Raw genomic sequence first — 27,767 nt, 5'->3', positions numbered from 1 at the left:
TCATTGAAACTTCTAATCATTAATTAAAATAAAATGTTTATTAATGGTAATTAACACTATTCCCATATTAATAAATATTTCTTGCATTTTAACAAAAACCAACTTTTGCAATTTAATTATTTTTTGCTTAACTCAATGGATTACTGTGTGTTTGAAAATTCTTTTAATGCTATTATTATTCGTATATATAAAGATGTTTTCTCCAGTTACTTTCAGTATGCTTAATTAGGAAGCTATTTTGCAAAAACTATAATAAAAATTAGGTGAATATAATGTATTTAATGAAGCATAAATAGTGCAGATTAATTAGCAATGGTTTATGATATACAGGGTGATTATAACTAAGGTTCTGATTTCAAAACACTGTAAAACAGAACGATTGTCAGAATGACTTGAAAATTGACATGAATATTCCTGAAACAAATAGAATTTTATTTGGGAAGGGACCGTTCAAGTATTACGTAAGCAAATTTTTTAGCCATTTTTGACCCCCTCCCCCCCTTGTCAGCAAAATTTCGTCATCAGCTCTGCCCCTCTGAATCCTAACTCATATTTTCATAAAGGGTGGTTGATGACGTAAGCATTATCCCACCCCCCCCCCCATCAATGATGACGTAATACTTGAATGGTCCCTAAAGGGGAAAATATACTTGAATGTAGAATTAATGACATCATCCAGCATATGGGGAATTTGCTCGCAGGATGGAAACGATAGCCAGCCATGGCAAAATGATAACTTAATTATAGCATTGCACGGTTTCATAATTCATGGAAACATCACAAAAAACAAAGTAATTGAACAAATAACTACAACTTACTCAAGAAATGTTAAATATGTTGTCCACCATGTTCTGGTTATCAGGTGAAAGCACAAAAATTCTTGTTCAACAACAGATCAGAGTATGCCATGGTCATGATGTGGATGTGCTTGCAATTCAGCTTTATTAAATCAAATGCGCCCCCACATTAATATTCCTGAGGAACTTCTAACATATAGGGGATGTGCTGGAGATTGCAATTCACCAAAGTTTGCAATCCGACCACTGTTTATGACATTTTGAGGTACCCCCCCCCCCCCCACAGCCAGAAGTTGCAAGGGTTAAGATGCATCCTGTCAAAATGGGTCTTCAGCAGATGCTTTGCTGGTATTGTAATGTGCATCTTGATAGAAGTTCTATCCACACACTGATGTTGTGGAAGTGTCGGAATGATGTGGTTGCACAAAATATTATTAGAATAATTATTAGAATTATTAGAATATTATTAGAATAGGTTGCACACAATATAGATTATACTGCTGGCCAAGTACAGCATCATCTACTTGCACTTTTTTTTTCCTTTTGCAAAAGAAACTTCCATTGCTTCAGGAGTATCTATGCAAATTTTCAAGTCATTCTGACCAGTAGTTCTTATTGAATAGTTTTGGAACCAAAACTTCAAATTATAATCACCCTGTATATAGCTGATTATTTTTCATAAATCTGTTATTATTATACAGCAGGGTTTAAGCTACAGTTGCATTTTTGCAAAATGTGAAAGAAAATTATAGAATGCGAAAAAAGTAGTAGCCACTTTTTGCAAAAATGCGTAAAGGAGGTACGCAACAAGACGTCCAACCATCAATCATTACATTAGCATTGCAGCATTTTGCTGAAGCTTTTCCCCCCATTTTCGCTTTTTTGCAAAAGGAATTTTTATATCCAGCTTAAACCCTGTTATACAGTAAAAACCTTGATTAACTGGGCTTACCATGAATGTATAAAAAAAACAACTATTGAATATATTAAGACTGGGAGATATACAGTAGGATCATTGATCATTTTTGTCGCACCACAGTCATTTTCTGCACACGAGGGCTAATTAGACCGGGACCTACAATTTATTGCCGATTCCGAACGGCAGGCTTGTTTTTTATGCTCGTCGAGGGGGTTGGTGCGCTAGCCCCTCGATGGGGGACTTCTTGCGGTAGCAATTTTTCCCTGTGGTCTTGTCGCTGTTTTTGTTGTACCCGTGTCAGGAAAGTTTTCTGACAAGGACGAACCGGGTATCAAACTCGCGACACCTCTAAAAATCCTTTGGTACTTTAGGCGAGCATCTTATCGACCTGGGCTACCGTGCCCTATACATTAGGAGATGTGCTACTTCTTATGGGAATGAAAATGTATTTGAGGTAATGTAACTACTAGTACACTAGTCTTTGTCCTTTAAGGACAGCTGGTGTCTATTGGATTCATAGGTGCAGATTGACTGAAGTCTGGGGGGGGGGGCCGGGTTTAAGCTACCGTCGCATTTTTCGCAAAATGCGAAAGAAAATCGTAGAATGCGAAAAAAGTAACAACCACTTTTGCAAAAATGCGTACAGGAAGTACGCAACAAGTAGACGTCCAACCATCAATCACATTACATTAGCATTGGGCATTTGCAGCATTTAGGTAAAGCTTTCCCCCCCCCCCATTTTCGCTTTTCTGCGAAAGGAATTTTTTATCCAGCTTAAACCCTGCGGGGGGGGCAACGTCATTATTGCTGGGGGAGCACGATGATGATGATGTCAATTCATATATACATACATAAGATCAGTCGACTCCACCCTTGACGGTGGGGGGGGGCATTGTCCCCCCCCCCCCGTATCTCCGCACATGATTGGATTATAGGACCACCTGCCCCTAGCATGATGGTGTCACTACTGTTGCTGCTGCTTTGTGAAGAGAAAAAGAAACCTGTGAGATAATACACCACTACATTTAGATGTGTAATGTAATCCTTATTCATGAATTTGCTAAAGATGTATATAGAGCATCAAAATGTAGTAAAAGGTTAGAAAATGTTGTAAAAATGAGAAATTTTCGCTTTTGTATATAACTTTAAATAACTAAGAAACTTCATATGAAAAAAATAAAAAAATATATATATTCAGACCATTTTTTTTATGAGACTTTTTGAAAAATAACCACTTATAAAATCTTATGTCATTTAAAGATAAACCATCAGAATGTACCCCAAGGATATAAAATGTGGTAAAAATGAAAAATTTTGGCTAATAATGAACCAATATATTTTTCAAGTAAAAGAAATTATGTTTAGGCCATTTTTATTTGATTTTTTGAAAAAAATACCACTTGGTTAAAACCAAACAACCCTGTTGCCAAGTAACGTGAGTTAAATCGCAGATGTCGCCAAAAAAATTCAAGGAAAAGCTGCTGAATTTTCCTTTGGATATATAGTAGATCCTCTGAACTACGCCAAAACAATGCTATGTCTCCTTTCATCCTCTTGGGTGTGTTTTTGAAATTTTTCTAGTGTTATCATTGTGCTGGTAACTCTAACAAATATGTGTGTGACCTATGTATTTTCATTAATACTTTTTGCGAATATTTTTTAATTTTATATCACCTTAGGATATCAGCATTAGAATGTAGAGCGAATTTGAAGAAAATGAGGGCATTAAATCATATCGATTTTGTAGCTAATTTAATGTCAAATGCTCTGAAATCTGATATTTTCATTCCAGTTGGCTATCACAAATCATTATGGGGAAGAGCCGGAGTTGTATGAAGTGCCAATTGCTGAGGGGAGTAGTGCTATTTCAAGAAGGTAAAAATGAATTTACTTTATTTGAATGTGTTACAAGCCCTATAATGTGTGTGTGTGAAATATGAGTACGGGCAGATACGGGAGGCAGTATAAATGGTAGGGCCGACTGATCGAATGTTATGCATATAGTCTAATATTAAACTCTTCTTCATACAATATATTCTACTACTGTGGTTCTCAAATTTTTTTCATCTGCTATGCTCTCTTTCCCAACTGATGGTTCATCTGTGGCTCCCCAGAATAGCTTAGACCCAAAAGCAGAATGTTTTGCATTGTTCTGCCATGAAACTTCACAAAGTTCAAACTTCCGAAAAAATTTTTGTGGCGTTGTATTTGTACATATAGAAAATTTTAAGTGCCAATCCCAATATCTTAGTTGCATGATGAACTGGCGCCTGGAATTTGTCAAGCCCTGTTGTAGTTCCTATACCTATCCCATTCTTTCACAGAATGTTACAAAGTTTGTTTTCCTTACAACTAACTAAACATTTGTGAGCATTAATTGGCATCTAAGTTTTGAATCTCATTCTTTCATATTTTTTTGTTACAAAGCTTTCATGCATGGCTTGACACAAATAAAAAAAAAGTTTAGTCACTAGCTATATTTCCTGGGATTTGAGCATATTTTATACCTTTTTCCATGTAGGAATTGGATATTATAACTTCGGAAAATTTTGTGCTGTCCTCTGACTCAAATTTGCTAATCACGCAAATCAAACAAAAAACATTTACAGTCGAACCCTGATTTAACGAATCAAAGGAAATCTACAAATTTTTATTCGTTAAATCAAGAAAATCATTAAATCAAGATCATTGATCAGGAGCATAAACACACTATTGATGGAAAATTTTAAAAGCTATTTATTTTGGAGGTTGCTGTTGCAACTTATTTCTGACAATTAGGAAAAAAAAAACTTTTTTAAGAATAAAGTCAGGATGCATGAAAAAATTGCTTGATAGACGTTTGTTGATATGTTCAATATTATAAAATTCTGTCAAAATGGTCATTTTTTTTGTTAGCCGAAAAACATTTCCTCTTCAGGTGGCCCATTATTCTATGTCTCAACAAAGCACAAACTTGGAGTAACTTTTTTTTTTACTGAAATCTGAACAGCACAATGTTTAATGGTACTAGTGTTAAATCAATTGCTGAAACTTCCCCACGTGTATTCTCAATGGCTGTCTCCTTTACTCAAAAAAGAACAGATTCCTATTCTTCTTTTTTTTGGTCTTTTAAGAAGAGCTAAAGGTAAATTTCTAGGGAGTCAAACCTTTAGATTGTAGTTCTGAGTGACGAGAAATATGGGAAAAAAATTGAATAGTTCAAAAAATATTTGTTATAGCGAGGTTTTTTATTCATTAAATAGGAATTTGACCTCCATTTTTGCCATAGTTTCAGAAAAAATTTGTTAAATCAAGGAATCTGTTGAATTTGAGTTTGTTAAATTGGGATTAGACTGTATATATATATGTACTGCCAAAGCCCGAAATAGGCCAATTCTCAACAGGACCAGCCACTTTGCGAATTGGCAGATTTTGTCACGTATTTACCCGGCCGTTCGCAAAATGGCCGGTGATGCCTGACCAGTCTGATAACAAAAGACATGATTTTAATTCATCGTCAAGTTGGCATATTTTTCTGTAATAATTTTGTCCACGTTAGTTATGGCAACCACTCAAACCGCAGTCACGATGCTGTAATATTTTTCTCTCTCAAAAATTTAGCAGAAAAAACTAAAAGTTTATATAATTATTTTTTTTAGTTTTTTCTCTCAAATTTCACTTTTTTTCGACATGTATCACACGTTGGAGATTAAAAAAAAATGGATTTGGCTCCTACCAGGCCGTCTTACATTAACACATCAAGCTTTGGCCGGGGATCTCCGGCCACTTCGCGAAATGGCCAGCCAAAGTCTGAATCATCTTTGAACTTTGGTCTCCTGGCGAATTTGCCGCACTTCGGGCTTTGGCAGTAACATATATATATATGTTCCAGTTTTAATGTATTAGTCGCCATAGCATTAGCACCTGGGATTTTTTAAGCCCATCTTTTATGTTGAACAATACAATTTTGATTGCTATGATGGTCAATTCTTACTTGTTTGTTTATGTATGTCTGGAGTGATGATTTTCTTTCTAATGCTTGTTGCAAAATAATGTTTCACTTAATTTACTTTTTTTCAGACTGGGGAGTAAAAGAAAGGACCGCACAGAAAGCCCTCCTATGTGAGCAATCTTATTTTTCCGTAAATTTTCTTGTTTATATGTATTATAACAATATATGCATTAAAAGTTTTTTATTGAGGACTTACAGTACTAAGGGAATTATTGTTTTAATGGACCTTTCCTAATGAGTAGGGTTGGCAAACTAGGTCCAAACCAGAAAAACCCTCCTGGGTTTTTTCTTAAATTTGGGTATTTACTAATTATTTATTAGTCCACAAATGTGCAACCTATATAGGATCTAGCAAAATAATTTAGCATTTTAGCAGAAACCTACTTAGATTTTTTTCAGTAAAATTATATACCGTTTAACTTGGTTAATTAACTTGGTTAAGTCCAAAGTCACTGGAAAAATGTTTGAATTATCCAATTAATCTGCCCTGGATCCGTAAGATAACTACAAATTGTAACTTAATCATCAACCTTCACATAGGATAATAATTATCAATTATTAAAATTTAATCAGTTGCTAAACTGTTTTGAAAATTTTAATGATTTATAATTACAATAATTCATCTTGGTTGCTACATTATTCCACTGTTTTGGAATCATCACTGCAGAATTTCAGCGCAGAATTTTAATATCCTCACATATGGCGCTATTCTAAAGATTGTATTTTTTTAATATTTACCTTGTGAAATACCTTTTACACGTGCCTTGTATGTATTAGTGTTGCTGCTGACCTGACAAGTAAAATATCTAGAATTGTTGCTGGGAAAACAATATGTAAAAATTGCGTTCACATATGGCATTGGATGCATTTCTTTCCAAAAAACATTTCCCCCCTTTCTGTATGACTCTTTAAAATTTCTTCTCCCTCTTTACACCATCGACCATCATCATACTATCTATCTCTTGAGCTTGGAAAGCCAAAAACTTGGAAGTATCAAAGAGTTACTGCACCTCATTGATGTAACCCACAGGCTATCAAAGAAAATGTTTTTCTTGGTTTTTTTTTTGTTTCCCTAGCTGTATTCAAAGCCTTTATCTGTGGCGTAAATTTTCTTTGACTTGATTGCACATGCGCTTTTGCGAAAAGTTGTATGGACCACTACACAGTGGTAAATGTAAATGGTTTGATATGACTTTCTGTGGTTTTCCAACTTCAAGTTGGCTATCTCGTAGAGGGAAACAAAAGTGGTGATCAGCGGGTCTACAACACAAAGATGCATTCAATTACATATCCACTCTTTGGAAATTTGACATAAATATGGCAGCACCTGCTGAACACAAATTAATAAATAAAAAATTTGTATTATTGTTTAGAATTTTGCTTGTTTTCTTTGTCAGGGCTGTAACTAGGGTTTTTGCCACTCCCAAAACTTTAAAATTCTGTAATTTTGTAATGGTGTTCTTTGTTCCCATCTAAAAGTACCGCCCCCTCTAAATTTTGCTACCTGGGGCAGTTGCCCCCTTGCCTCCCTCTAGTTATAGCCCTGTCTTTGTTATCAGTTCTATATATTGTTGCTTTAATTCGTTGTTTTATATATCAATTTATCTGCTCCAATTTATACATGTCCCAAAACTTGAATTTTGCTGCTTCAAAAATTGCTCATAAAATAGACTTAATTTCTTCCCACCCCTGAGTAGAGCTATTGGTGGAGCAGTGTGTTGTTATGTGGGGCTTGAACTATGAACAGACTTGTTTTTTTTCTTAAGCATGAAAATGACTAAGTGACTAATTTTGAACTACTGTAATTTCTTGCATATAATCGGTGGCGACATATAATCAGCATATGTCAATTTTGATGGTTGATAAAAAAACCGCCTCATAATATGCAACAGCATATAGTCCACAGATGATAATTTTGTTATTTTGAGAAATTGTTCTTCTATAGTCCTTAGTACTACAAGATCTATGAACGAAATATTGCAAAGTGAATGGCTCAGTTCATGAACATAATTAACTGGTACTAACCATATGATTTGAGAGTACACAAGACATAAAATAAAGGTTCATTTCACTTTTTTTTTTAAATCCTTGAAATCAAATGAACCTTTGGACACAGAGTTCTTCCAAAACTGACTGTGCAACCACTCGATGATAGTTGACTCTACGGCCCTCCTCAAATGGGGAAACTGAAGTTCAGCGACTGATAAGAGAAACCGTTTCCTGAAGACCAGTACGTATATCGCTCTAGACACCCTCAGAGGAAATTAGCGTCTTGGTGACGAAATATTGAACGTGACTCTCACTTGGCGACTGGCATACTAGTCGCCGCCAACTTTTGTTGAAGAAACTAGAAACTGCCTTTAGCATTCCTTCATATTTTCGTCATGCGAGTTTGGACTCATATTGAAAAGCAATCCAGAGTATATATATATAAATTATCAGTTGAAAGGATATAATGAAATTTCGACAATCTCATTTCACAGGTAAATACACGATTTCTTTATTTAAATTTATATTTTGAAATTATAATGAAATCAGGGGCGTCGGAATTTTATCGAAACTGTGGGTGATCGTCTTTAGTTTTATATCTAAGTTTAATTTGTGAATCAATTCTGGTGTGCTCGGATCCATGCCACAAATTACTGTGGGTGCTCAAGCATCCCTGGCTCTGACGCCTGATTCCCCCAGATGACGGGTCTGTGGTAAACACATGGACCCACCCGGGCACCCTCCCTGGAATTTCAAAAGAACATGGGGCGCCACGAAAATTAGATCTGGTAAAAAATTTCAGGAGTAACCAAATGAATTTGCCAAGTAGAGCCTCAGACAGGGCCGTCATTTCAACTTTTACCGGTGGGGGGGCAAAGCACATGTACTCAATGTATGTATATATATATATATGTACCATTTTTAGTGTATTTTCAAAAGCCAGGGCCCCTGCCCCCCCCCCCCCAAATGACAGGCCTGGCCTCAGAAAAAAATACATGGCTGGGGGTGGAGGCGCTGGACATAGGCGTACGCAGAATTTTCTGGGGTTTTAAGTTTTTTTTCCTTCTGAGCGGGGTTTACTTTTTTTTCCTGCAAACTAACACTATAATCTTGGCTCAAGGGTGTTTAGAACCCCCCCCCCCCCCTGCGTACGCCAATGACCCTGTACACCTCCAGAAAATTGCAAAATACTGTCTACTTTCACATGTACCTAAACAAGCACGTGTTCCATAGGGGGGGGGGGTCCCTGATTTTACCCCTTGTTTGGAATATTTTTAATCTAGGTCACGTACATGCACATCTGTGTGGGGGAGTATTTGGGGAAAATCATTCCCTGAAACATAAACAACAATTCATGTTTGTCTATAGTTTTGCCTACAGTTTATTTTTTGCCTCTTGGAACCATAGCTTTTTATACTAAAAAATTATATAATTTTACCATGTTATATACCGTATATACTCGTGTATAAGCCGAGTTTTTTCGTGGAAAAATTTGTTCCTCAAGTTGGGATGTCGGCTTATACTCGGGTCAGTTTTTGATGAGAAAATATCGACCCCCGCATTATTGGTATGGGATATGTTCAAACCCCACAGAACCGATAATGTCAAAGCTAGGGCAAAGAAATCGAAAACATCATTGGCTTTGATTTCAGGTGGGCTAACGTCGTTTACACAGCCTTTAGATGTGAGCATTAACAAGCCTCTCAAAGACTATTTGAGGAATTTGTGGATCGAATGGATGAGTTCCGATGATCAAGAAACTACAAACAGTGATGCCTTGAAGAAACCTGACATTGGCCTAGTGTGCCAATGGGTACATGAGACATGGAATTCTGTTTCCGCTGATCCTTCAACAAGTGTTGCATCAGCAATGCGATGGACGGAACTGAAGATGTTATCCTGTTTGAAAATGACAATAGCAATGACAGCCCAGATGAGGATAAAAATGAAAATGCTGCACCCTGTGGGGATCTGGTGAATTACGATGAGTTTGGAGACTCAGAAGAAACAGATTAAAAAGTTTGAATCATTTTCTATTGTAAATTTCCGCAATCTATTCATTTTCCATGAAAATATAAGAATTTTTTTTCTCTAAAATGCACGGATTTTTTGGGGTCGGCTTATACACGGGTTTTCAATTTATTGCAGTTTTGGTGGTCCTGAAGTGCGGGGGTCGGCTTATACACGAGTATATACGGTATATTGTCATTTTAAAATGATATCAATTTAAATAATGAAATTGTGTATTATTTACCTGTTAGCTGAAATTCTGTAGTAATTTCACTTTTATAATAGAAACTATTTTACTTATTTCTTTGTAACAATTTTTATTTAAATATAAATAAATAAATTTCGATAAATTTTGATTTTTCCTATCCTGGTTAACAAGACAGTACCGGAAGATAAGAATTATAGACTGTACTGTTTTTACTTGGTTTCCCGGGCTTTGAATATTTTTTTAGTAGTGCCGTGTGAGAGAGAACGGGCAACTCGAGCTCAATTTTAGTTTCCCCGTGTGAGGAGGGCCTACTTTTTCTGTCAGATGTCTCAAGTTGAGTTTCATTTTTCTACCAAAGCCTGATATTTGATTTTCTTTTCTGCTTTTGTCACAACTTTAAGTTGAAATTCTGGGGTATAGCTGATATACTTTCATTTTGGTAATTTTTATAACTATCAGGCCAGCCTGAAAGCAGAATGTTTTGCATTGTTACACGAATCCTCGGCTGACTAGAAATGTTCTGCAGTAAAAATTCCCATTTTACTACATTTTATTAAAATGCTTGCAGATTGCTCTGCAGTAGCACTGATTGTTCTGTGATGTAGCAGGCCAGTCTATTACAAGTGGCACATTAGTGAAAAAAAAGTTGGTAATGTTAGCTCTACCAACACTACATTCCAGTAGTAATATGTACCACCATCATAGCTGGTATGCATATGCCATCTGTTATCTTTGAAGAATTTTTTTTTTGCTGGTTTAGAATTTAGCTTGTCCTTATTCCAACCTCAGGAAAAAACTGCAGCTGATCCACACTAAAAAATTTTGATGTCTTTTTTAATGTATAATCCACAAATTATGTGTGGGTAATTATTGTACATACAATAGTACAATTGTCAATTTGATCACCACGAGAAAAATTTTTTTGTAGCTGTTGTACATTGTACCAAAAAACATTTATTCATATTTTTTGTGATGAATCTTTTCAATTTTTTTGGCATTCTTCACACAATTTGGAATAAGAGTATTGATTTTAATTTTTCAATGCTCTTGTGATTTGTTTCATTCTCAGTTAAATGTTTTTTTAAATCGAGAGCGTAGTTAGTAGTCTTGAAATTTGTAAAAAGATAGCGTGCATTAAATAAAATCTAAGCATTCATGGCCATGAAATACAGAACATTTCAAATATTATATGTAAGACAGTTTCTGGGAGTGTTTTTTTTTTTTTTTACTTTGTCCATAATTCCTTCTGCAGAATACTCAATTTTTTTCTTGGCTCACAATTGCAGACAGTGGGCGTGTTGTGATTATTCATCACTCCACACACTTTTAATGAGAGAATTTTATATGTCACGAGTTGGCCACTCTGAGCTAAAGAAATAAATACAGGGATGGGATTGCTGTGCCAAGCTGCACCATTAGCAGTTTCCTGTTACATACTGCACCATAATGTTGATTTTTCCGAGAAGGTTTGGCGCTTCTGCGCCAATCAGGGTTGTCTGAAATTTTCCTCTTCAACTTTCGCTTTCGATAACGTCATTTGAATCATTCTGTGACTTCAACCTCGGTGTTGCTACTGTAACTTATAGAAAACTGTATGTTCCGGTTTTTTGTAGAATTCATCAAGATAACCGGTTCTGCCAAGGTTTCCTGCATTTGGGTGTAAAAATAGTGCATCCGTATTTCAGATTCCGAAAACCCGCGTCGTCTCCGATTGATTAAAAAATCGAATTTCGAGCTAAAAAAAGTATGGGGTTTTTAACCAATCGGAGACGCCGCTGGTTTTTGGAATCTGGAATGCAGACGCATTATGTTTGCACCATTGAGCTTGAGCAATACCTCCTAGATAGCTTAGTATCCTAGTATCTAGGAGGTATTGGCTCGAGAGAGTATGACGTCAGCGGTCTTCGCCTTGGCAGTGCTGAGAACGTCGTCCGCAACATCATTCATCGGAAGATCATGTGAAAACACTCACAATCCCTGTTATTTTCTTATGGCATAAATAGGAGTTTAAAACAATATATGAAAGAAATAATTTCAGCATCAATGAGATAATTCCAAAATTAATGAAAGAAAATTTCTAGAATTAATGAAATAGATAATTTCAGTTCCAAAATAAATGAAAGTGATAATTACAGCATTGATGAAAGATAATTTCAGCATTAATGAAAGATAATTTCGGCATTGATAAAAGTGATAATTCCAAAATTAATAAAAGATAATTCCGGAATTAATGAAAGAGATAATTAGCATTGACGAAAGAGAATTCCAGAATTAATGAAAGGAAAATTCTAGTTTTAATGAATGATAATTACAGCATTAATGAAAGAATTTTGGAATTAATGAAAGAAAAATTCTAGTTTTAATGAAAGAGAATTTCAGTTCCAAAATAAATGAAAGTTGTAATTCCAACATTAGTTAAAGATAATTCTGTAATTAATGAAAGGTAATTCCAGCATTAATGAAAGAAAAAATAATCAATAAAAGAAATAATAAATAAGTGTAAACATAAGCAGGATCTGCTGTATTTATTTAAGATTATTATTATTTCATGGGGTTGTCTTTGTTTAGTATCAATCTCTTTTTCTCGGTTATGAGCAGTTTTTCAATTGTTTTATTAAAAAAAGTGATGAATGAAATTTAAAAGTCTTCAGTTTCAATTATTTTATTAAAAAAAGTGATGAATGAAATTTAAAAGTCTTCAGTAACTAATGGAGGAAAAGAATGGTATTATTGCTTGAGGTTGCAATTTGTCCCCTCCCATTTTTTTATTTATGCTATAAAAATTATTTAGAGGTAAATTGTATGTATAAATGATTTCAGTCAAATGATCAGATTTTGTACGTTCTAGGAATGGGACTGCAAAAAGGCAAGAGTTGAATGAAGGAAGCAGTAACAGGTAAGTCAACATAATGTAGCTTTAGGTAATTTGCAATGATTTAGTTTCAAGAGTTATATAATTTTACTACAAAAAAGCATCCGGTATCTGAAAACAATATTTTTCAGTGTGTAGAATCTGTATCTCTCTCTCTACTTTCAAAAATTAGGTACTATGCAAGATTTCCATGCAGTTTAGGTTTTCAAAAAACAAATTTAACACTTTTTTTGTTTTGAAATATGAAAGAAAATTAAATCAATGATTTCACTAAGAGCAGTTCAAAAGTCTTGTGTAATGGCAACAAACTTTCTCTCTGCCTTCTTGTTATCCAGTGGACATGAGGCAGGGGGTTTGGTCTCTTCTGGAACAAAGAAAAATAATGTGAATTTTTTCGTGTGATCGTTTTTTCCACCATGGCAAAAACTTGTGAACCGTGCAGGAAACAAAGATGCTTGAAATTAAACTATCAACTATATAAAGGAGTTGCAAACAAAGCATAGTTCTGTCAAATGATATTTACTTTTCACTTATGCCTAGAGTGAAATGTTGATTATAAAAGAATTATTTTTTTATTAATTCAAATCTATACAAAGAATTCATATTGAATTCTTCTGGCGGTTTTTTTAAACTGATTTCTTTCCACTTTGCATGGACAATCTTCAACATTTAAAAAAAAAAAATGGCCCTCAAAAAAATGTCCTCCATTTCAGATAATACAGGGAATACTATGATTTTGTGCTCTGAATATACAAAACAATATAGTTATTATACACAACCTACACTTCCGTGTTACAACAATATAGCTAATGAGGATTTTTAATAATTGCACTTTTCAGTATTTCTAGGAATTCTATAAATTTCAATGTCACAGCACTAGTCATTAGATTTAAGCACCCACGTGATGCAATTGTAAGATGCTTTCACCATGAAGGTTACCATCAAGGTCCACAGGTTGGAATCTGAGGAAGAACATCAGAAACAAGTTCTTTATCTACTGAGCCTGGGGCAACGACTGATAGATTGCTCCTTCATTTCCCACCCAACTCCACAGGTTAGAAATTGCTGTATGGCGATATATGACTGGAGTTGGTGTGCGGTAAAGTAGTCATTAGATTTATGTGCCAAAAATTAATATATGACCCTAAGTTGTCAAATGACACATGGGCTTGTTACTTGTCAGGTGATAATTAAATTTTTTTTTATTTTTAGAATTGTTACTTTTTCAACTTTATCAGAGGAAGAGGATAACACAGGGCAAGCTTTCTATGCTGGTGGATCTGTGCACAGGTACATTTGTGATAGTTATCATTGCACTAAATCATGCGTCTCATTATGGAGTTATTCTCTGAGAATTTAAAGTGAGAACTTTTTTCATGGAAACCCTTATTATATTCTGCATGCACTTCTTTTTGCTATATCGGGATGAATAAGATTTTGGTATTCGAGCAGCCTAAGTTTTCAGTATGCATGGTGTTTAATTTGAAAAAAGTAATAATTTTTATTCGTCATTTCAGTAATGCATGTTTTAGTAGTGACATAAGATACTTCAGAAAAAATTTAAATGGACTTTAATTTGTGAAGGAAATTTATTTGGAATTATTCATTCCAACCATTTTTAGCAAAACTTTTGGCATTTCACAGAAAAATTACTCCTTATATAGCAGATATATTTAGTTTTTAGTTCTGCTCCGTTTTCGAAATTTCTGCTCCAAAATAGATGAGTGGCACTTGCCCCCCCCCCCCCCCCCCCCGTAATTATCATAATGACTCATAGGGTTGGGAAAATGATTTTAATATTTGATTTCAGAGTAAAGCATGAAAATTTCAATAGGCTTTGTTGAGAATAATGGAACATTTTCATGAAAAGTTGGGATGACTAAAATTACATGAAAATATTGGAATGTCCCAGGAAATACAGGTCATATAGTCACCTTAGATATATATGATTACTTGCATTCTAAACTACAGTGGCTTTGTTTTTTAAAAGCAAAGACCTCTTTAGAACTTGACATTGTCTGCAAGTTGAAATGAGAAATTATAATTGCTTTAAAAAGTTATATATCTTTAGTAAATTAACATTTCCAACTCAAAATTAAAAGTGAGTAAATGTTGAACATAAATTTATTAATTTTTTTAAAAAATCTTGATTTTCATCAACCACAACATGAATATCCTTGAATTTTAAAATTTTGCCTGGAAAAGTCCTTGAATTTTTTTACTCTCAAATAGTATGAACCATGTACAATTCACATTAAATCACTTAAGACTCAAAACTAATATTGTGCTTGAACTTTTGTGCTGCACTGTATTAGGTTTTCTTTCTAGTCCGATATTGTGAAACATTTAATTTTTTTTAACCCTTCGTCAAATGTATCTAATCTGTGAGATGAAGCACCCATTTTGTTTTTGTGCCAAAGAGTGATTATCTCTTTGGTATACTGAGAGTATAGTGGGATTTACCAAGAAAGGGGTGGGGCATCTAGTAGCTCCCTGACACCCCACCACTCGCACAACAGTATTGTTTCTTCTTGAGTGCACTGTTGGTCTCTGTGAGGGCCACGTGATTACGTAAGTATTTTTTATTTCTGAGTTTTCAAAAAATTTCAATATTTATTTTTATGTACCTGCAATAGTTTGTATCCCTTTCAGCTACTAATTCAATGATATTGATTGTTATTTCCTAAATAACATGAGATGAATTGCTCTTGATCGTGTCTTTGAAAGAAAAATTGAGACAACTTTGTTTTTTTAAGTTTTGCTATTGGAAATTGCTAGGAAATATTAAAAAAAAAAATCTGAGTGAAACTTTTCTAGGTTGTTTGATTTGACATGATCATATTCACCTCAACTCACTCAACTCGTATCCATCTTTTACTGGTTGCAAGATACCGAAGCGTGGGAACACACACTCCTTCCCTTTCTACCCTAACCTAATTTCCTTTTTTACCAAACTGTGTCCCTAAACTTCTACCTTCTCTAAAAGAGGACATTCTATGATTCCAGCGGCATCTCCGGGAAAGGTGATAAACTGTCTTTTTTGTCCGACACAAACCACAAAATGGTTCAGGCAACCATTTTTAAGGGAAGCGAAAGCTTAAATTATTTCTGTTCCTCCATTTCACTTTTGTCATTGAGGGAAAGGAAAGGTTACATCATATCTGTTCTGTTTCACTTTTTCTGACATAAACCTGAAAATTCACTACCCTGTCTAAAGAAGTTTCACTTCAAAAAAGTTACTAAAAGTGCAAATATGACCTTTTTTTTAATAAACAAATCCTAAAAACTCAGACACATACATAAATACATACACTTTGTGATCCCAAGGGACTTAGAAAGTCCTTCCAGCAGATCTAAAGGAAGTTATATAAACACATGGTTCAGACAACAGCATATTATAATGATTAGACATGTTATATTGTATTTTTATTTATACATTTATGATTACGATATATGTTAAAATGTTACTCATTTTGAGAGTCAATCATGGTTATATAAGTGGATTACTTATTGTATATCAGTTAGTACATTACAAAACCAATACATGTACCTATCTACACTTATGCCACTTATATTATAATCAAAACCATATATACGAAGGTTTTAACAACTGGCTGTTGCGAAGATATGTTTTGGAAAGAGAAAATTCAACTGTGTGTGTGTGGGTGTGCGCCCCTGCGGGGAATCGAACCCACATCCTTTTACTTTCCGGGTGAACGCACTAGACTACAGAGGCACCGAATCTCTCAATCTTTTCTTGGAGCTCGTGTACACTGAAAGGGACCGTACATGGACGGCCGGACCAGACTCAGGCCAAGCTCACAACGGCCAGTTGTTAAAACCTTCGTATGGTAGCGGAGAGTGACGTCATCCTTGTATAAGTCGCCATCTGGTGGCTGCATCAGCAGTTGTGAGCTTGGCCTGAGTCTGGTCTGGCCATCCATGTACGGTCCCTTTCAGTGTGCACAAGCTCCAAGGAAAGATTGAGAGATTCAGTGCCTCTGTAGTCTAGTGGTCTAGAGTGTCACCCGGAAAGTGAAAGGACGTGGGTTCGATTCCCCGCAGGGGTACAGATGAATTTTCCATCTTTCCAAAATATATCTTCGCAACAGCCAGTTGTTAAAACCTTCGTATGGTAGTGGAGAGTGACGTCATCCTTGTATAAAAACCATATATATTCCTTTATGATTTTACAATTTTTTTCCCCCTTTTTGTACAATAGTGCAAAACTATTTTTATATCTGATTACTAGGTATTTGTTAAAATCATTTCATAATCAATATTTTTAACAAAGACAAATACTATATGATTTATGTTTTTTCTATTGTCAATTTGATTTTCAATATAAAATAGGTTTAAAACTTTAGGGACTATGTAGGAAAAGTTCTTTTTATACAGTGTTTTATCAGATCAGACTTTGTTACCTGGTATACTCTGTTGTATCTACCTCTGGTTCTGTTTTGATTTTTTGTTAAGTATTTTTCATTTGTGAATATTTTATCATTCTATATAAGTAGTTTTGTCTCAAAAATATAATGTGGCACTGTATTTTCGTACTGTCTGTTATTATTTGAGATCTTATTCTATTATACATGCTATCTAATTTCTGGATATTGTCATGCTCCACCCCAGACACAAATTGCATAATTAATGATTGAATAAATCCACGCATAAAATAAGTCTTTCAAAAATTTTCGATTTCATTTTATATGATTATTGCACATTTTCTGATTTTTTTTATTAAAATATCACAGTGTGAGTTCCATTTAAGGTCATGTTGTATTATTATACCCAGATAATTATACTGATGAACTTTTTCTATTTCTTGGCGGTAGCAAGCACCATTATCTTGACAGTGATTATGTATTTTTAGATGTATGTTTCCATTGAGATTCATGTTTCTTGTTTTTTGTGTGAAGTTTTAGTTTGTTTTATTAGCCATATGTTTTTTTTTTTAGATCTTTTTTTTTCTACTTCTTAAATTAAATCTATTGTATTTGTATCTTCTATGTAAAGCACTGTGTCATCAGCAAAGGTTATCAACTTTTCATTTAATTTCAGATTTCATAAATCATTTATGTATTAAAAATAGTATTGGGACTAGTACAGATCCTTGAGGTACTCTTTTCTTCACGTCTCGAAAAGAATAATTTCTGAATCACTACTGCTTGTTGTATTTTATTATAGTATGACTCAAACCATTTAAGCGTGTTTCCTCTGACTCCTGTTGAGAATAGCTTGCTTGTTAATATTTCCAGATCAACTAAGTCAAATGCTCTTTTTAAGTCTAGGAACAGTTATGTAATATTTATTATTATTGAACCCGTTGTTTAGATAGTTACTTAGTGCCATTTGTTTGTTTGTTTTTTTAATTTTGTTTTTTTTTTAGAATCCATATTGATTAGAAGAGAAGAAATTTTGTCTATTTGGAAAATTTAGAAGTCATTTTTAACACATTTTTCAATTATTTTTGAAAAAACTGGAAGTGTACTTATCGGTCAGTCATTTCTATCATTTCATTCAAGTCAAATCATTTCTATCTCCTGCTTTATATATAGGATGGACGAGCGAGTATTTTAATTCATGATAAAAGACCATTCAAAATGGAATGATCAATTAAATTTTTTATTGTATTTAGGCGGTATTTTGAAATTATTTTCATCATTTTAGGGGTTAATTCATCATAACCGCTTCCTTTAGGTCCCTTATTACTTGTTTCAATTTTTCTTGATCGACCGATCTCAGCACAATACATAGTGTTGGTCGAACTGTTTGATATATTATTTTGTTCCATACAGTGCATGCAAAAACTTTTTTTTTTTCCATGTGTCTAAATTCCTGTTAATGAAGTCATCAGCCAAGTTCATAGGGTTCTGGCAGTGCCTGATGTACAATGTTGTTATTTAATATATTTTTATTAATGTATTTCCATTGCAGTCGTTTATTTTTCCCAGTTTTTTTAAGTTATTTTTAATATACTCCTGTTAAATTTTTTTTATTTATTTTTTGAAATTTGTATTCTTTGTATTCTGATTTGTATGAGATTATAAGAGGATTTTTTATAGTTTTGTCTTTATAATTTATTCTTTTTAATATGTTGCCATTAATCAAGTTTTTGGGTTTTGTTTCCCAGTGTCAGTCCATAAGTTTTAGTTCAGTGTTACAATATCCATTAAATTTTTATATATGTTTTGGTCACAATTATCTTTTACAATATTCTCAAGATTCAATGTCGAGATAAAAGTTTCGAATTTTTTTATAGTTGATAATTTTTATATCTTTATTTTCTTCACCAATACTGTTGATTTGTTTTTGCAAAAATGCTATAAATCCTAATACCAGATAGTGATCAGTAATCTTCGTTTTGAAGACTGTAAATTCCTGTGCAAAGTTTTGTTTTGATCCATAAAAAAACGTGATCAATACATGTTTGTGTTGTGTTTGTTTCTCTTGTAATTTTTTCAAGAGAAAAATTACAAGACTGAAAGGTTTGAGTAAAGAGTGCATGCAGTTCGATAAGTTTTCCCTTCATGCCTAAACAAATATTTAATTTCTAATCTCACAGATGAGTTGTGCCCAAACGTGTCAGGATTTGTATGGCACCCAGTGTAAGGTTAAATTTCTTCTTGAAGTAAAATTCTTAAGTTGGCTTCTAGTACAGGGCTTTTTAAATGCCTAGCAATTCAAGTAAAAAAAATGTGGTCTTTTCCATTTTTGTTATCCAGGGTTCTGTTATCTGTATGGAAAATACTGGTTTCAATTACACTGGGGAATATAAGTCATATTGTATTCAGATTTCGTCTACTTTATTTTTGAATAAATGTTATTACTTTCTCTGATAAAAACTGGTGTGAAATTGTCTTTCTGCAGTGAGCAATCATTTCACCTAAACAATATGATCCTTGTATACCTACTGAGATTAGCAGTGAAAAGGTTGAAAATTCAATTGATAAATATGCATAAAAAAACGGCAAAATATTATACATGTATTTCTATTTTTTCTTTAATTTAAAAAATTGTTTTTATATTTAGTGGCCAGCAAGTTATAGGCCCTTCTACAAGGGGTTTGCGAGAACTCGTTCAGGAGATGATGATGTCAGCCAAGAGGTAAATATTTTGCTTCAAAATGCTGCATCTGTTGATTACTCTAGTGCATGGGTGTCAGGCAACATTTTGAAAAATGCAGGCCAGTTAAGGGATTTGGTAACTGATTAGCAGGCTGAAATTAAATAAAAGGCTTCAGAATATTTAGTAACAAAAAAAATTGAAAATTTTAAGAATTAGAATCATCACATTTTCTTATGTACTCTGAAGTAATTCTCACCAAAGACCCATCTGTTCTAGAAACTACAACTGAATAAAATATGACATTCTCTCTATAACCTACAGCCTTTTTTTCTGCAAATCAGAACGACGCTTGTTATACTGACACCCCTCCATTATTGTGACCATTCCATTACAACTAGCGGTAGGAAAAGTCCCAAATATTTTCATACAATGAACTGTGTTATGTTTTCCTTCCGATATAACAAACTCGCAATATAATGTCTGTTTTCCGCGGAATGGGAGGTCACTATAATGAGCGTCTAAAAAAACTGTTATAGTTCCAACTGGTAATACCATCAATTATTGTTTGAATATTTGCAAAGTTTATGTGGCATTCAATGAGAATATGCTCAATATTTTATCAATTTGCATTCTTTTCAAAAGGAGCTGAGTATTTATCCTTTCAATTTATTTGTTATCTGTCGAAATAAGCTTAAAACATCTGGCATTCATAGAATAAAGGATGGTGTTGGATTTATTGATAATGGATAATATATTGCACCAGTTTCTTTAAGATTGCTCTTCTGACACATGTTTTTCAGCAGTACATGATTTTATTCAGTTTCATTACATTTTTAGTTCATGGGTTATTAATTGAAGCATTCAGCGGAATGATGGTCTGTTACATTTCTGCAAGATCGGTTTTATGACTGAATAATGTTCTGTATAGCTTCTGTTACATGTTTCCAAAGTAAGTTCCTGCAGAAACCAACAGATGTAGTTGCTATGCACCTTTACACAGTTGCAATTCATGCAAAAAAGGTGCTTCCCTTATTGAAATATGTTGTTGATTATTATCACTTTTATTGTCTCCTCTATAGTTTGAAAAAGAAATGGTGGGTGGTAAACATTAAACTGTTTTACCTGCATATCTAATGTGATTTTTTCCTCAACTTTCCTTCGTTTTTTGAATCTGAAATAACTATCTCGCATATTGCACTTGGAAAGATAGCATTTATTTTTTGTTATCATCAGGAAAGACAGGCCAACAACTTTCTAATTTGATTTTAGGGCACACGGGAACTGTATAAAAAGTTGTATTTTTTTTATTTTAATAACTATACAACTCCTTGAAACGTGTGAGTACTACATGTTATTTTGATACTTTTTTAATTGGAAGTATACCTCTAGGAACAATGGTTCGCCAATAAAATGCCATGCGCCCTGTTACCTATGCACCTTGTGCATATATATGTATATGTGTGTATAATTAATAATTGATTTAATTTTTAACCACAATTTCTAAATTACATAACATTACAAAAAAATCCCCCCCCCCCACCCCCACTTTATTCTCTGAACATATTTTGTATAGGCATTGCTCAGATCCAAAAAAAACCTGGGGAAAAACATTTTTTTCTGAAAATCGCTAATGGTATATTTTCTTATTTCATATTCTTCACACAACACATATTAGTGTTCTGCATTCTAGCTTTTTTAAAGCTTCACCTTTCTCATATATACTAAAAGTGTTATGTTTACTTTTGGCAGCTAATACCTGACACATCACTTGACATTTTGGCATGTTTTGATATTCACTTGGATAATCACAGAAAATAATCTTTCACTAGATGAGTTCTAAAACACTAAGGTTAACTACAATGCAGAGGAATGAAATGAAGGAAAAAATTTCTTTAGATCAAAGATGCCATTTCTGACTGATCACATTCATTAAGACATGCAGGTGTCATCATTGCTTCCACTTTCACAGAATCCTGAAAACAACAGTGGATATCAACAATAAGTGGTACTAAAACAAAAGAAAATGCCCAATGTAATAGAAAAGACTGAAACGAAATTTCAGTGAATAAAACCATTAGTACATGAGTGAGGAGAAAATTTCTTTTGACCAAAGAGTCTGGATTATATGGATCTTCTGTTGTTTGATGTTTGTGTGTCCACAGATCCATCTGGATTTGGGAGGTCTTACTGTACTGACAATGCAAAGTTAGGAAAAAAATGTCAACATTATAAATTTGGTGGCACATGATGACTGTTGCCTCTCAATATAACGGTATTCCCTCTACAACAATATTTTTCTTGGTCCACAGAGTATCATTATATCTGGGTTTCACTGTGTCTTGTTAATTTTTCTGCGAGGAAAAGTAACTGTACAAAAGTATAACACCTCCAATTTCAAAGAACACAACTTTTCTCAATGGACACTCAGATTTTAATTGTTCACAATAGTATGAATAATAATAAATTATTGCATTCCAAATTAAGATATATTTTGGCTGCATGTCTGAAAAATTCATGATTTGATTAGTCCTATTGTGAAATGATTTATAATATTAGAATCTGTCAAACTCATAATTAGGACTCATTTTTATGCCCCTAAAGATGAAATGTTGTTGCTGATTGATAAATTCAGGTTTTTTAACCTATCAGCAACGATGTTTCATCTTTAGGGTATAAAAAATCTGAGCCCTACTGATGATCAATGTAGTTTGTCTTTTTTCCCCTTAAATTAACAATCTAGCAAAATCTCAGGAGCTATGATGGTATGCTCTCAATTAGAGGGAATTCTTCCAGAACTTTCCAAATATTGATAAAAATAAGACTTTTTTTTTAGAAAACTGTATATTATAAAATCTAGGAAACATTGATGACACATGGTGGGACGGAACATGCATTGAAATGAGTTTGACTAAAAAGTTGCCTTCCAAAACAGCAAATTGTTCTCATTCAAACAAAAAAGGATATTTACAAAAATTAAAGAAACAAAACCAGTTGAAGTTGACTTAGATTAATGTCTTTCTGAACAGTTTTTACAGGCTTGGTTTTATTTAGGTTATTCGTAACCGAGTATGTTTGAAGCTAGTGAAATTTTTGATGATTTATTTTTTCTTATATTTAGCCATGGAGCCATCGTTGTACAGGGTAAAAAAGAAAAAACATCGAACACAGTGCCTTTCCAAGGCCCAGGTTATATTCTTGGCTATGGCTCTGGCAATGATATAGAAGATACAGATGATGAGAATTTTCTTGATGTATCAATGGATGTTGAAAAGGAAGAATCTGAAAAGAGTTCCAGCCCAGAATCAGATAGGTGTCCATCGTCTCTGGTCAAAGTTTTCAACAATGGTTTAGTTATCAATGGACAATTCCACAGCTTTGAGGATCATAACACGACAGCATTTGTTGCAGCCATAGCTATGGGGTACTATTTTGTATATTTTTAATGTTTATTTTTGAATTTGAAATGTGGGTAGAACATCTAGCATGCAAATTTATATAAAATTGGTAATGTTTTTTTGTATATTACTTCTGTTATCAGAAATGTCACTGACATACTCAGTGCATCAAATACCTGGAATTTTGGAAAGGCACATAAAAATTTTTCATGATCCCACAGGATGCATTCTTTCTAAGAGCCGTTTTTCTTTCATTCTTTTTTCTTCCTTCTACCTACCATGATAACTCTATCTCATGACCTTGATGAATGCAGTCAAACCCTGTTATAGTGGAACCATCTGCGGACCCAATAAAGAGTTCACTGTATCCAAATTTGTTGAAACATTGATATTCCTTAGCATTTGATGGCGGTTTTATTGGAAACATTCACTGCAATAGTACAAAATTTACTAATAAATTATTAATCACTTGAATAGACAATTAATAAAATATTAGAAGGGAAAATTTTTCTAGTATTACACTTGCTTTTACATCCTATGGAAAAAATTTATTATTTTTGATCGAACACATTTTGATTTTAAGCAGAGTTGGGTTTTTGACGTCAAAAACTTAAATAAATGCTTTTGGATAATGTTTTGAACACAATAGGTATATAACATGATGCAAAACTTGCTTTTTTTGCATATCACAATGTTTTATTTTTTAAAAATTACAATAATTAAAACTAAGAACAGGGTTCATACGGGTCAGGGAAAACCGGGAAAAGTCAGGGAAAAAAAAAATTTTCTAAAAAAAGTCAGGGAAAATGGCAAAATTTCAGACAACGACCTGGAAAATCGTCACGATTGTCGTCTGATCGGGAAAAAAGATTAATCAAAAATAATGAAAAAAAAAAATCCGTCTGGATGAAAAAAGGAATTCTGATAACATCGTAAATATTGATAATCCGTAAAATATTGCAATATATCGCAAAAAACGTTAGATACTGATAAGGAGGAATGAGGATTTCATAAGTCCGCTTGGAAAAGTGTATTGCTACGACTTTATCGTAACTTTTTCTAGTGCTTCCAGAAACATAACTACGCATCGTAGAAAGCCATGGGTACAAAGCACAGTTGCGATAATTTCGTAAGTTGACTTCAGTTAGGAACGACAGATGACGCACGGGTATGTTTTGATTTTCCACGTGGGTATTTTTATTTGAAAACAATACATTGTAAGAAAACTTGTCTGAGCGGATCGTCAGTAGGCTGATTGGATCGAGGCAGTCAAAAATGACCCGTATAAAGCATGGTGGCAGCTTTGCGGTAAAACTCGCAACATGGGCAGATAAGTTATCCAGAACTATGCCAAGCACGTGAAATCAGAGTTCAGGGAACAACCCACGATTGCGTAGCTTCTCGGTTCTAGCGCTTACGCGAGTGCAAGCCAACTGTAAAGAATTTTGATGCAGTGAAACCAACTACATCTTTGACTAATTGTGTCACAAAGGAAACAACTGTAAAGGCTTAAATCTTGTGGGCATTGAAATTGCCGAAAAGGGTAATCTTTCGTTCCTTAATTGTGTTCCATTTTTCTTCTCCATCAGGTGTATTTGAAAAGCATAAATGTGTGTAAAAAAAAATCTACGATTATGATGTCATTGATATTGTAATTAAAATTATTAATTTTATAATATAATTAATTTTTTCTAAATTTTTATTAATTTATATCAATTTTTTGATTTTAAAAAAACCTGGAATTTTTTGAAAATTTGAAATCAGTTCAGAGAATAGATATATATTGGGCAGACATATTGAAACTTTGTAACCTTGAAAGCAGCACAAAGTTCACAATTTTGCCAGTTTTGGTGAAGGCTTTATGTTTAGCTTATCCCTCTGTGTCAAGTATTATGTAAAAATCATATTTTTCTCTTTGGGATTTTAAGAAAAACTTTTCTGAACCTTGCCAATAGGTGCCAGTGGGAAGGTGCTTGTTTATCACCATGAAGCCTAGTTGCTAGCATCAGGTTCGCTGGTTCAATCCCAGCAATTAACAAAGAAAAGTTCTTTTCCTATCGGCCCTGAGGCTATGACCACAGATAAATGATACCTTAATATGCCCTCGCTGAAAGTCTCTCCTGTGCTCAAGAAGAGAATGGAAGTAGAATATAACTTTGTCCAAATAGATTTCCTATCTAATTCTATCAGTAGTAGAATACTCTATTGTTGCATTATGATTGGAGTTGGTGTATAGTGAAAAGAAAATGATTTTATCAATGTGTGTTCCCTCTATACTGCACAGGGTTGGGTTTTTACCAGGACATAGTAAAAACTAGGCATTTACCGGTAAACACCATGGTAAAAATGGTAAAAACCTTGTACATACAATTAGGTTTTTAGAATTGATAAGTAATATGCAGAGTAACATTTTTTGTTAACTAATGATTAATAGTTTAAATAATTATTTTAAAAAATTCAGATAAACTTGAGACGTAATTAAAAAAGAAAAAAACTGTGGAGAAGCGGAAACTGTTTAACATGACCAATGTTTGGGTCTTCATCAGCAGCACATTTTAAATTAGGTTGATGTAAAAACCTTTTTTTCTTTCCCCCTCTTTGTATGTGCACATTCTAATAACTTGCATTTTGTAAAATTTATAACTTAAACCAGTGGTTCTCAACCTTTTTCACTCGCAGAGCACTCGTAAAAAAATTGTATGGCAGAGCCCCTTGGGAAAATCTTTTAATTACTGATCAAAGTTACTGATTTATTTTTACTATTTAAAAATATTTATCATTTTTTTAAATTTTACTGTTTGTTTATTATTTTCCTCGAGCGACCGCGGAGCCCCTGGAGAGTGCACAAGGAGCACCGGTTGAGAACCGCTGACTTAAACATACTACAGTGAAGAGCCTATATAATGATAATCAAAGGGACCAAAGAAACATTGTTATAAGAAAGTTATCATTATAAATGGATTATATAATCACTATGAATCAGGACCAGAGAGAAATATTGATATAGACGAGATCATTACATAAGATTATTGTGCAGTGAAGCCTTGCTACAATACTCAATATATAATCAAAAATTCCTCCGCAACGATGTTTTTTCTTGGTGCACAGATTATTGCTATATTGAGGTTTCACTGTATATTACTTTTAGTATGGAGATACAGGCGCTATTGCCTATTATTTCTGTACTATAGAAACTTATTGATTAATACTGGTTTCACTTGATTAATAATGGTTTTTTTTTACAAAATTTTTAATCATGATAAATGATATCAATATTTCAGTTCTTTTTCCACTTTTTATTATCATTTAGAGCTCATACAATTATTTTTTAAATAACTATCCGAGGCGTTATTTATGGAGGAAGGGTCCTAAGTGGTCTGTAGTGCAGGGCAGTGAATTTAAGTAATTTGTGGGCAAAAACATCAAATTGAAACAGGAAAAGGACGGCAAAATCTAATAGCCAACAAGCAACAAAGTCATAAATCTGCCTCTGCTATTTATAAACAGATATTTCGACTAGTATTTATAGTATAGGGATATTCCTTTGCTAAAAAGCACACTCGTGAAATCAAAAAAATTTTGTGTCATTCATAGACTTGAATTGCTTATTTCAGAAACGCCATGAGTGCAGATCTTCTCATTTTGAGATAATAAAAAAAACTAACTTGACTAAAAGCAGATATTTTGTTACAAAATAATTCCTGAATATGAAGGACGGTTCTCTACATAAAATGGAAACTTGATATATTCATTAAGGTTCAGGGGAGAAGGGTAAAAAAAAAATACCTCTACAGGGTTTCTGCAATAAAATGAATTTGCAACACGGTTTTACCATTTTTATGATAATATGTTCAGTTAGGGGTAAAAATCAACAAAGTTGACTTTTCAATAACATTGAATTTTATTTTGTTGGATTACAGATATTTTTGTAGAAATGAAATAATCACATATATAATATTCATTACTCTGTATAGTCGGAATCTTCTCGTAATTTAACTTGAGATGTCTTCCAACTCAAAATCATGTAGAATTCTACCAATCAATTACAAGAAACCAGTATTAACTCAATTTAGAATTTTTTTTCAGTTATAGGGTTTCTGAAATAAGTGCTTCAATTCAATAATTGCATCAAGAAAATTTTTAGGTTTCAGTGCAGATTTTCTAGTAATCATGGTGACCTGGCACCTAGGATTTGTTAAGCCCTGTTTTATGGCAAGAAAATTTATAACAGGATCAAATGCACATGTACTTCAATATGCATGCTAGTAAGAATATAAGTTTAGTGTTCTTTATTCGCACAACATTGTATCAATAATGCATATTTTAAAGAAAAAAAGATAATTTTTTTTTCAATAATGGCAGAAACTAATTTGTTTCCCTGAAGGTGGTAAAAGCCATGGGAAAAATATGTTTTTACCAAGACTGTAAATATTGTGCTACCCTTGATACTGCACGTGTAAAGGCAGGTTCAGCCCATGCAGAATTGCTGTATATGGCATATTGTCATCTCTGGCAAAA

At 33.6% G+C, this 27,767-nt stretch overlaps 1 protein-coding gene across 1 annotated transcript in view; it reads left to right on the top strand.

Annotated features, from left to right (window-relative positions):
• Window positions 1–27,767, top strand: part of LOC149065810 (NSFL1 cofactor p47-like) — a 66,373-nt gene that overhangs the window by 3,385 nt on the left and 35,221 nt on the right. The window contains exons 2-7 of the mRNA XM_089254111.1: window positions 3,509–3,591; window positions 5,776–5,817; window positions 12,763–12,810; window positions 13,999–14,076; window positions 19,819–19,893; window positions 22,973–23,275. Coding sequence (XP_089110237.1) covers window positions 3,509–3,591; window positions 5,776–5,817; window positions 12,763–12,810; window positions 13,999–14,076; window positions 19,819–19,893; window positions 22,973–23,275 — 629 coding nt within the window. The remainder of the gene's footprint in view (window positions 1–3,508; window positions 3,592–5,775; window positions 5,818–12,762; window positions 12,811–13,998; window positions 14,077–19,818; window positions 19,894–22,972; window positions 23,276–27,767) is intronic.

The sequence above is a fragment of the Pholcus phalangioides genome, unplaced genomic scaffold (assembly GCF_987345545.1).
Source record: "Pholcus phalangioides strain wild (caught in Gottingen) unplaced genomic scaffold, Ppha-v1.0 ptg000039l_1, whole genome shotgun sequence".
NCBI lineage: Eukaryota > Metazoa > Arthropoda > Arachnida > Araneae > Pholcidae > Pholcus > Pholcus phalangioides.
The sequence above is the reverse complement of the archived record's forward strand: the minus strand, read 5'-3'. Positions and strand labels throughout refer to the sequence as shown.